The 12,229-nt window shown below is 43.7% G+C and overlaps 1 protein-coding gene across 1 annotated transcript in view; it reads right to left on the reverse strand.

Annotated features, from left to right (window-relative positions):
- Positions 1-9,222, reverse strand: part of NISCH (nischarin) — a 29,224-nt gene extending 20,002 nt beyond the window's left edge. Inside the window, exons 1-3 of the mRNA XM_005522163.3 lie at positions 9,080-9,222; positions 3,542-3,625; positions 2,626-2,808 (exon numbers count right to left, since the gene is read on the reverse strand). Of these exons, the coding sequence (XP_005522220.3) occupies positions 2,626-2,808; positions 3,542-3,625; positions 9,080-9,166 (354 nt within the window). The 5' untranslated portion in view covers positions 9,167-9,222. The remainder of the gene's footprint in view (positions 1-2,625; positions 2,809-3,541; positions 3,626-9,079) is intronic.
- Between the last annotated feature and the right edge of the window lie 3,007 nt (positions 9,223-12,229).

The raw sequence follows: 12,229 nt of genomic DNA on the forward strand, positions 1-12,229 counted from the left end.
TGCACAAAGATCAGTATTTCTCATGTGGGCACACCTCTCTCCACAAAAAGCAAATGTTCTGTGCAAATCCAGAAATAGCTCTGAGCGTTTCCAACAGCTCCCTTTCAAAGGCCCACAAAAAGAACAAAATAAAACTGTTTGTAAGGGTGAAGCTTCCCCTAGACAAACATCTCATTTTAAGGTAGCTGCAAAGTATAAACAGATATTATGGATCATCACCACATGAATATTTCATGACTTTACTTTGCTGACAAATACCTCATGATTCATAACAAGGGAATACATCCACAGGACATCTGCAGCAGACAGCTCAGCTCATTTGATGAGGCAAGGATTTTAGAACATCACATTCTCAGTGAAACTGAAACCCTGTTCACTAAGGATGAACAAAGCCTCCATGCCATAGTTTTGAAAACAACAAGTTCAAAGCTGTATTCCAAACAAAATTAAACAATTCTGATTCGCATCTGAATAAGCCAATTACACTCATCTGGCAAGCACAGACTTAATTGAAAACTCTACTCTGTATCTCTTTTGTCATCTGGGACACAGAGCCAAAATTTTTTTCTATGTTTATAATTGGAACAAGATTATGACTTAGACTGTTCAGTGACTAGCAGGCAAAAAAAGGAACTCTATTCCTCTACCAGATCTACAAGAGACTTCTGTCTTAGCTATAACTACTTAAATGCATCACACCCACAGAAGTCCATTGTTTGCAGCTGTCTCTGAACACCAGTTTGTGGGTACTCAATGCTTTTCCTGCAAAACCTTCTATATGTAAGTTAACAAACCCAATTTTCTAAGATGACAAAGACCATGCAACAAAATAAGCATCCCCACATCACTGCAGAAATCCTTTTCGAGGTCAGAGTAACCATAAGGTTCTACATTGCTGCCACACGCAACTGTTTTTCTTTGCTAGGCTGTACCCATGAATAACTAAAGGCTTTAGAATGAGTTTAATGTATCTATGGCTGGTATTTCTACTCCATTTTGTTCTATTAATCTAGGAAATAAAATTAAATAATCCTTACTGGAAATACTACTAAAAAAAGAATAGACAAAAATATTGTAGCCTTCCTACATAAATTAATGAGGCAATATCAGGGACTATAAAGGCTTCAGCATGTACATGGGTTGTCTGGTAATGAAGATATTTTAAAATATTGAAGTTCTGCAGAAAGGTCGTTTTTTCCAGTAGAATTACTGTGGTAAATATTTAGCTTTTCTCTTGAATAATTAACACTTTTTTGGTAAATATTTGAAAGTATTCTAAAGTTCAAAGCAAAAAACAATTGAGTTTACAACTAAGTCAGATCCCCCTAAAGCAAAGAAATGCAGATTAAGCAACATCTTTGCTCTTAATATCTAACAGCAGTTTAGAAACAGGGAAGCATTCATATCCAAATACTGCTAGCACTTTGGAAAAGCAAAAAAGATTACATTACAAGAGGAAAAAATAGTCCTTCTGAGAAATAAGTCAGGGGATAGGAAGAACTGCCTACATAAAAACCATGTGGAAGTTACAACACTGAAACTTTAATGAAACAGATGTCATTTACAAGGGAGAGCAGGCACAGAACAGAAAAATTATGCAATTTGCTGGTGATCACTGGAATTTTGGTCTGTTTGAACAGAATTCTCCCTACATTGCCAGACATTTTTAATAAATTTAAAACCTCAAATCCATTTCAGAGGGCTTGATAGTTACAAATCTGTGCTTCTCATTCAAGTCTGCAGGGAAATAGCAACACTGTGGAATAAACTTTCTACTGTTTTTATCTAAGAAACTCTGAAGTCTCAACAGCATAATTATGTTCATTCCCATCCCTCATTATTCATCTCGACACTAAACCAGGCATTCCTTTGTTGCTAAAACTTAATTAACACCTAATGGATCACTTGTGACCAATTACTGAAGCTTTTCTATGAAACCATGGAGGGCCTTCTCAAAACAACCCACCCCAAAGCGGTTACTGATTCTTCTTTCCATTCAGTCCTCCAGTGCTTTTTCCTCTTTATGAAATTCATTCACCCCCTTACAACATGATGCTGTAAAAAAGCCAAATTACACACAAGAGATGAACAAATTGCAATCTGAACATGAGATCAACTAATTGCTTCTTGCTTCAAGTACCCTTTACCGTAACATTCTGTCTGCTGGAGCTATTTCTCCAAAGGCCACTCCATCATTGTGCTTCCACAGACAAGCATCATTTTTCTTCATTTGGGCTACTGGAAACTGTTTCAGTGTGAACCACAGCTCCAACCATTAGCCACTAAGTAGGGGTTGTGGATCCATTATGCAATGATCATTTGAGAGCCAGCACTTTTGACTTCAGCCTAACCAATTCAGCCTCACATTTATTCACAGCTTCCAACTCTCCTTCCAGCATTTATTTTCTCTTCTTAGAGTCCCTGCCCACACTACTTCCCAGCACAGTGTCTACTGCAATAAAAAGTGGTGTCAAAAATCTTAAAAATATGCTTTGTTATAGTGTGCAAAATGTTGAAAATGAACCATTTCAGCAAATTCATGAAGATTCCACAGAATTCTCTCCAAGTCAGATAACTAGGGAAAGACACTCAGGCCTCTATTCAAACACTAAAAACATAACTTACATATAAATGAAAGTGTAAGAAGTGTGACAAAACTTTTGGTGCAGTAACAGGAAACTTGAGCAGCAGAGTTTGCAGGTAGATCTCCAGTTCCTTTTGTCTTTTCTCCACAAGGCTTTTGGAATTTTTTCCAATGATCTTCTTTGGAGGTAACAGATTTTTATCTATTTTCTTCTCTGAAACAAGCTAAAAGACAAAGACAAGAGTTAATACCTGACACGCCATCTCAACTTAAAGAAAAGATGCAATGGAACATATTAGGTACATGTTGCCTGATCCTGGGAAGATCCAAAAATAAAATTACTTCAGTAAATTTAGCTACTGCCTTCAAAGTATTAGGTATATTCAGAAAGAACATTTTGTCATGGAATGATCGGAGTTTAATAAGTGTCTGCTCAAGGAAGCACTCATAGCACCAGGGCAGAATGTAACAAATGTGATAAAGCAACAAAGTAACCAGTGCATTTCTGAGAAAGCAGAACACTCTTGAACAAAGTAGACTTTTCCTGATTTCTATTTGTTTTTTTACCAGCACTGGTTGGTAACTGTCCCATGCTACTTTTAAGGACATTTTTATCATCCACCCTGATGAGACTTTGGTCACTAAATCAGCTGATCATAAACATCCTTCTTAGCAAAAAGTTCAATGACTCCAGCTGGAACTGTCCCCTCTTGACACAGCTTCCACCCAAGGCTAAAGTTGTCCAGGTCAACCTTACCCAGTTCAAGAGGGGAGTGTAACAGGGGCAAGTAATAATGTTCTCACTAAAAGGACTTAGTCTGCAGTTCAGATGGCATCTGAAAGATCTTCTCTCTCTTTACCAAAGAGAGAAATTATGTAAACCATTTCGTAAAACAGAACTACAAGAACTGTACTGTTTTGTAAGAGATCAAGGTCACAGTTTTTAACATTCTTTACCTTTTCATGCAGGTCATGGAAATCACTGTAACGATGTTTGACTGTCCACTGATGATTGCCAACACTGACCTGAATAATGTACACCTGAAAAGACAAAATTCAAGTAAGGATATTGCAAAACATTTGCTTCAAAAAGAAGCTGACTGTGAGACCTGCTGGTAGATGGAGCACTGTAAGGTGGGTCTATATTCTGCAAGAATCAGAGCTAAGGAAATTCAAACCCCAGCTCTCAGGTGACTTTGCTTTGTGGGATTCCTGATCTCACGAGGGTGCTCCACAACAAGAACACGCAGATGCCTCAGTGTAAAGCAATGGCTTTGAAACCCAAAGGTTAACAACCAAGGGCTCTAAGCTACTTCTTTTTCTAAAAGTTTCTGCTAACTGAAGTTGGTATACAAAGCTACCCACAAGCCTGAGACAGCAGCTTCCCTTCTTCCACCTAACAAGTTCCACAATGGGCAGAGGAACTTGGCATCCTACTGTCACTTCAGTTAATCAGAAATCTGGAGCTTAACCCTTGAGAAAACTGAACAAACCCTTTGGTTGGGCGGATGCTATTTTATTCCTTTTAGGGTAAAAAGCACACAAGACATCTTCCTGAAGAGTTACTGTGCCCAAAGATCACTACAATTATCTAAAGTAGCTCAACATCTCCTAACACAAAACTAAGTATTTTTAGCCATGAATGTACCAAATATTTTCATTCTAGGTGACTTTCTGGATTGAACAGTACTGGTTTTGCAGGAAACTCAGCCTGCCTTTAGATATGCCAGAAACAAGCCATCCCAAAGACATTTTAAAGGTGCAAGATAAAACACAAGCAGAAAATAAACAAAGCTCTACAAAACCAGTTCCATAGCTACTTGAAAACAACAAATTAAATAAACTATATTATCCAATTCAACTATACTCTTTGGAGAAAACAACTTATAATCAAATCTTGAAAGCATTTAATACAGTTGAGAACTTGCTTACTACCACAGATCACCCAGAGCTGACTCATAGCTGCTATGAGGATGATACACATCTAGTTGCTAAACCCACTTGAGAAAACAAAAAAGCATCAACAGTTTCAATCTGTTACATAAAAGACCAGTTTTCACTTACTGCAAGTACACAGCAGTACAATGTCAAACATTAAATAGAACACCACCTGCATTTTAGAAGATGAACTATAGTTCGTGGCAGTTTTATTTCTGTAAACATTTGACACTGGCTCACTGAACAAAACCCAAGCCCTACAGAGAAGCAAACCAAGATGTCTGACTAGTGCACACAGTGAGTGACACATCAGTGCTGGGATGAGCACTGGAAACACAGAAGGATGCCCACACAGAATTATGGACTCAATTAAGGCCTGTACCTGCTCTCCTGTCATGTTCTGTTGGGAAAGAGCAGATCAGGATTAATCACTGTGCACTAGTGATAAACCAGAACAGGAATGACACAAGCATTCAAGAGCACCTCATAACCCTGAGGAAAGCAAGGAGAGACTCAAAGAAACTAAACTTAGAAGTAAAGAAGTACTACATTTATAAGCCATCATAAAAATACCAGTTCTTTTGAAAAGCTGACTGTGCTAAACTATGGCAGAGCAAGCAGCACATCTAAATGGAATGCACTTTGAGTACACAAGGCATGAAACCTCAGACTAGACACTGGAAACTCAGTAACCTCATGTGTCCCAACTGACAACTCACCAGGTGAGCAAGGAAACCCCTCGTCTCTGTATAAAACACAGAGTAAATTTGTAATAAAGGTTTAATATTCTTTTGCTGAAATGGTAAGCACTGACCACTTCTAGAAACACAGCACTTAGTGAAATGGACAGTCTGTTTGGGAAAGCACCTGTTAAAGTGAGTGTTTGCATGCACGATACAATTCCTTAAGTTAAGTCTTTAAAGAGCTATAGCTTTTCCCATCTAGAAGGCAGCCAGAGCAGGCAGTACATATTTACCCCCCAAACAGCATCAGTATGCAGAGACAGCAAATGATTTCACATCAATCCACAAGCTACCATTATCCTGAAGAATAAATATATAAATGCAATATGCTGATGTGCATATTAAGACTTGTCTTAATATAGAAACAAATATTTTAAAGCAAAAAATCCCCTTAGATATCTTACTGTTTTAGGAGCTTAAGTTCATCATCAACAAATTTTGAGTGCACTAATACAACAAGGCTGACAGCTTAAGCTAAGGTTCTCCAGGGGCTGCCTGTCACACCAAGTGCTAAAGGAATACAAGGACAAATGATGACATCCTCACACTGCACTTTCTTACAGACATAAATAAATACACCATGTGAAATCCCCACCCATCCTTACATCACAAACTGCATTTCTATTGAACTAAAACACAAAACCCTTCCCTTCCACAGGATTTCCTCCCCCACCTGTCTTTACCAAACCCTTCTGTATAGAAAGTTTTGTCCATCTTTCTATAAATCAGTTCTTTTGGTTACATTCTTTGTAAAGTGTTTAGTGTATTTGCTGTGCTGTATATTTTCTTTTTTTTTCCTAGCAAGCCACTACAAGCTCTTTTCAGTTAAGAGCTCATACCACAAAACAGCATCCCTTCATCTTCCTAAATACTGAGGGATGAAAGACCTACTAAACATTTTTAAACCAGCTGTAAAATGAACAACAGCGATTCCAGACTGCTTTTTGTTCACTTCCTAGACACAGTACAAAAACCTGCCCGCCTTGCTTAACATGGAGAACTTGCATTTCTAGTGTGTCTCATCCCACTGCACATGCTTCAGTACTGTAAAAAACCCAAACAACTCAACGCTTAAATGACAGAGCTCTCCACAGGAAGCCTGGGACACAGGTGTGACTACAGCCAGTAGGTCCCAAATTCCAGAGCAGTGATGCAGCCACATCTCCTCCTCCCTGCCTCATCAAGTAGGCAGACAATTTACACTCATTCAAGGAAGCAAAAGCATATTCCTTAAACACCAAAGTTAGTATTTATGTTAAAAACAGCTGCAAAAAACAGGAAAAGCAGGAAGGCAATTTTAGGCCAAACAAATGCATAGCAGGAAACAAATGAAGCACTGACAGCCTTGAGGCCTTCTATTCAAAACCAGTCTTCAGTCAGCATTAGCTGGACCAGCACACTCAGGAGAAACATCCTGTAGAAGGTGTAGAAGGCTCATACCTTACTAACCCAACAGAAAATATATCAACCAGTGCAGGATTTTTTCCTGCTGGATTTACCCATACCTTGCCTTTCAGGCTAAAAACTCCAACAAGAATCACGTTTTTGAAAGTATCTTCAACGTTACACAGAACTGTGGGCCTCCCTAATATATTCTACAGGATCTAATATCACAACTGTCAGATGGATGTCTTTACAGCCCCTTCTACTGAGACTGAGCTCTGAAATACTGAGTACACCAGGAAGCTCATATGCCACTGGAAAAAAAACTTTTAAAAACAAGGATGCAAATAGGATCACTGCCACCTGACCACATGGTAATAGATGAAGATGCAGGCTGCTACAGCTGTACTTCCTTTCTTACCTTTACCAGATTTGACTGACTTTTACACCAATTAACAATCTGGTGCAGGTCTTTGTCATGTCCTTAAGCAGCTCTCAACTAATTATGAACATTAAATACATGATATTTTTTTCAAAAATTTTTCACCCTGTGATGAATTTTGTAAAACTTCTGCTTTCATTTAAAGATCTATTTCCACATTTCTAATGGCTTGGACTTGTCTCATAAAAGCTGACAGCAGCCTTGGAGTCCTGCTAACAGCTTAAGGTTTACACATAGGCAAGCTTAGTACCAACATGCCCTCAAAAATGCAGCAAGAGAATCAGTGGCAGACCTTGCCTTTCATACATTGTATTTTTAAAGCTCCCAGGAAAAATTGCATTAAAGTAGCATGGTATTTTCATAACCACTAAAGAAAGAAATCTAGTCTTGAAAAAATAAGCTTCCCTGGGCTTAGCTGCAGCAGCTTAGAATGCTATCCTCAACTATCAGCTGATCAGATGATCACTACCTGCAGAGTTACACACCTGAACTCCAGGTCTATCTAGAACATTAATGGCATTACCAAAGGGTGGTCCTACCACGGCACTTGTCTGCAGGCTGAAGCAGCAGAGGAGCTCCTGTTTCACCTCCTGCACCATAACTTCCAGAGGGATAAGAGGGCAGATGACACTGTTATTTTCTCAACTGAATGCACTTGATTTTCTCATTCACTGGTATTGCATAATACTGATGGAAATTCTCAACATCAGCACTGCTGAGTTTTGGTTCGCACCTGACACGGAAGTTTCCAGTCCCCAAGCCACAGGTCTCACTGGGCTTCTCGGCTGACTGAGGGATGAGCCACATCCTAACGCACCCTCAGTCACACCTCAACAGCAGTGGTACCATTTCTGAGAATACACATCAAGTAATTAAGAGAATGAGCTCAGGCACTTCTCAAAAATTCATTTCAAGCTTGTAGCAAACTCCTTCACTGAATGCTCCATATGTTTTTGCCTGTTAATATGACCACCTGAAAGTCATTCCCACAATCCTGTTTCAAGGGTCATCACCTGGGAAGGAGTTAGCTCTTCAAGTGCCACAGCTGTGTAAAGCTCTGTCCTATTAACAACTCAGAAACCACTCTCCTGTTGCTCTGTTTTCCCTTTACAGAGGCAGGATCGTGAAGTGTTACTTGTATCCATCACACAACTTTCCAAATACTGTCTTTCCAAACCATTACTCCCATTTTCCTTTTCTTTCCCACAGCAGAAAGCCTAATGTAATCCATGTGCATTCTAGCGGAAGAAGGTCTTTCAAATCACACGAAAATAAGGCAGAAGGAGAAAGCATTTTTTTTTAGTTATATAACTAGAGTGGTGTGCTCGAGACATTTTCTATCTGCAGTTACACTGAGGTTTGTTTTAGGATGAGCTTTTTCCTGAAAAACAGACCAATTAACTCTTGGTAGAATGCGACTAGATAAAAAACAAGTTATCCATCAAAAGCTTCATTCCTTCCCCAAATGAAAACACCGCTGGCAATTTTTTTTTTTTTTTTTTTTGTGAGGTAAGAGAAAACTGGTCTATCCTAAGTCATCCGATTTCCTCTGGAAATAAGATCAGAGGGTTTTTTTACGATACTTCCATGCGAAGGAAAGATTTCCTGCTTTGTTTAGTCCAGCTTTGGAAGCTATGCTTACTCGATAGCAATCTTCCATAAACATACGCACATACACATAGATATGTACGGGCAAGAACATGACATTTGCTCACGGAGCCTCCGCCTCTCCCAAAGGACCAGGGCTACGCGGAGCTCGGGGCCACTTTTCCCGGCTGAGCCCGGCTCCCACGCGGCTCCTTTCCCCGAAGCCCCTCGGAAACTTGTGCCAAAGGTTTCGCTCCCTCCACAGCGTGGGCACAGCTCCGGCCGGGCGCTGCTGCCGGAGGCAGCCCTGCCTCACCCGCTCCCCCGGCACGGCTGAGGCGGAGGGCTCGCTGCCCACATCCCAGCTGCCCGCACGTCCCGCACGGCCTCCCCGCTCCGTACCGTGTACGTCTCCACCAGCTCGGAGCCCAGGACTCGGGCCTCCCGCGGGGGCTCCTCGCCGTCCTCGCCTCCCGCCGCCGCCTCCATGTCGCCGGGAGAAGCGCTGGGGCGCAGCCGCTCAGGCCGTCACGGCTCCCCCGCGGCCGCCGCCACCCGCACCCGCCGCCCGCCCGGCCCGCACCGCCGCCGCCGCCATCTTGGCTCGACCCCCTCAGGGTGCGGCGCGCCCCGCCCGCGCCGCTTTATGGGCACCCGGGGCGGGGCTCGTGCGGAGGCGGGGCCAGTGCAGGGGCGGGGCCCGTGTGGGGGCGGGACTTGCGGCTCTCGGGGGTGGGGCTGAGGCTCGCTGGACGCGCATGCGCACTCGCTGTGCCCAGGGGGCGCCGGGCAGTGCGGTGGGACGCGAACCCATGGAATCCAATGGAATAGAATCCAATCCAATTGAATCCTACGGAATAGAATCCAATCCAATGGAATCCCATGGAATAGAATCCAATCCAATGCAATCCAATGCTGTCCAATTCAATACAGTGCAATGCAATGCAGTCCAGTACAATCCAATGAATCCAACCCAGCCCAATCCAGTGCAATCCAGTGGGATGCAATCCCTGCAGTGCAGACCTGCTGAGGGCCATCCCAACGCTGTGGTTGTGACACTGCCCCAGCTGCTGGCAGCCCCTGGTACCCACCTGTGGCCACCAAGGGCTGCTGGAGGCTGGGACACTGTCACGCCGGGCTGAGTGAGGTGCCACGGCAGTGATTCTGTGACAGAGCTGCCTGGTGCCACCCCAAAAACAGGGCTGAGGAGCTGGGCTGATGGGCCAGACCTCAGCAATGAGCCCAGAGTGAGCTCGGGGTGTTGTTTGGGGTGATTTACTAACAGCACAGACTTTACTTTCACGGTCCCACTGAGCATGGGAAGTGTTTCAAGCCTGTGCACACTAAAGGATCTTGTCAAGAATTTGTAACAGAAGCGGAGAGTTTGAAAGATGGCAAGCAAACCTCCTCAGCCTTTTCCCCTGAGCTGAACCTGAGTTGCCCTGAGGGGGATTCATATTGTGGCAACCTTTCTGACAGGCTCAGTGTGCACCCCAGGAACAGAAAATTGCAGGAGAAATGACATAATGAGTTTCTTTTGGAGTACCTGAGTGTATTAAAATCGAGGGGTTATCTAGAAAGATTATGTTTTGGCAGAAGGATGCATCAAGCGTCCATCAAGGCTTTGAAATATACTCTGTGCTATATTACAGAGGAATTATGTTTTGGACCATCAAGTCAAGGAGATTTTGTTACAAAGTAACTTCCAGCAAAATGCAAGCAACATCTTCCTTATGCTACTTAAGAGAGGATGCAATTAGCTCATTATGGTGTCATTAATTACAAAAGTGCAAATGCCCTGGCTGGATGTGTGGAGCTGCAGGAGCAATGCTGGTGTCTTGCAGATGCCACCAGGACTGTGGTGGCAGATAAGGAAATATACCTCTGCAAGCAGAACTGGAAAAACCCATTCTGGGTTTTTTTCACTGAAAAATGTTTTCCTTTGGTCAGGATGCAGCTGAAGGATCATGTGTACAAAGACAAAACACAGAGTACAGGCAGCCCAACAGGGAATTTCTAATGCTGTCCCAGCATCAGGAACTGCTGCTGAGCTCAGCCTCTCCACGAGATAATAAGTGGGTTTGGAGAGCAATTTTAATTAAGCTTCCTCTGAATGTCCCATCCCCTTAATTAAATAACAATTTGCAGCCCTGGCGTGGCTGTCAGGTTTGATCAGTGCCTGTCTCCTCCTCCTAAAGCAGTTCCTGCCTGCAGGCACAACAGTGGCTCGTGGTGTGACAGCCCTGCCCTGGCTGTCAGAGAGGAGGAATCGACAAGAGCAATGTGGCTGGGGAAGGGAGAAAATGGGCCTTCCCTCAGCTAAAATGTTCTGAGTAGGGTTCAGGAAGCCATAAATTAAAGAATTTTGCCATTGCTGGGTCTGGACTCTCTCAGGGCCATGTGCCCAAGGCAGGGAAGGGGGATGCTGGAGCATTTTGCTGCAGTTTGGAGCCATGACACAGCCCAAGGAGCCCTGCAGACACCCCTGATCTCAAAATTGCAACTTAGTTGGGCTTTTGCCTTTTATTTCCTTATATTTGATCTCAAGAATGCCTCTGATAGCTTTGCAGTGGGTTACAGCTGCTTGGAAATGAGGACCTGAAATGAAGTTTTGGAGGAAAAAAGCTCAGTAAAGCTTTCCAGTTGTCTTGATAGCTTGGAGTGACTGACAAGTGGGACAGCATGTCAGGATGCAGCTGGAGCTAACAGGCTGTACCTGACCTCAGTGACAGCCGGTGTGTCACCGAGCCAGCCATGCCCAGATTAAGGGCACTTGTGCTGGCAGCCCTCCTTGGGCTATAGATAGCCACACTCCCTCTCTGCCATGGGGCTCACGTGAGGAAGCAAAAGAAGCAGCAGGAGAGGGTGGTTTTCCCTCAGAGCACCCCATCCCTGCAGTGGCCACCCCCAGGGCTTTGCGTGGCAGAGGCTCTGGGTTTCCCTACAAAACCCCAATTCCCGATTCTTTTGTAAGCAAACAAGTTAGCAGAGCCAGGGGGATGCTGGAAGCTTTGTCTCCAGGCAGCCGGCGGGGAGGCAGGGGTTGGCATGATGCCACTTGCCTGCGCCTCCTTCCCTGGGAGGAACATCACCTCCTGCTGCCAGATGGGATTTCATCCTGTCCTCTGGGCTCAGCTCTGTTTTGTAAGTCCCTGCTCACATCAGATGTTCGCAGAAGTGCAGCTTTCCCATGCCAGTGTGTAGGGTGGCAGTGGCCCAGATTTCCCCTCTTGAAGCACACAGAGACCCTTCCTTCACATTCTAACCTGAATTTCATCCCAGATCTCTCCAGCAGATCTTTCAAAGGCAATGTCAGAGCCCCCCCCTCCTGTGCTACATTTACCCTAAATATATTCTGACGCAGCTCAGGGGCTGTTTTCAGGGTGACTCAGAGCCATCACTTCCCAGGATGGAGGGACAGGGCCAGGCATGATTCCTCAGCCCCTGCCCTGGTGTCTGGTAGAGCTGACACCTGCCACCCCACTGTCTCTGCAGTGAATACCAAGTGGGGAGAAGCAGCCAGGGCTGGGGCTTGCCTTGGGGCAGCACTTC

This window comes from Pseudopodoces humilis, chromosome 13, assembly GCF_049639895.1.
Source record: "Pseudopodoces humilis isolate 2021_Gansu_Grassland_sample_001 chromosome 13, ASM4963989v1, whole genome shotgun sequence".
Taxonomy (NCBI): domain Eukaryota; kingdom Metazoa; phylum Chordata; class Aves; order Passeriformes; family Paridae; genus Pseudopodoces; species Pseudopodoces humilis.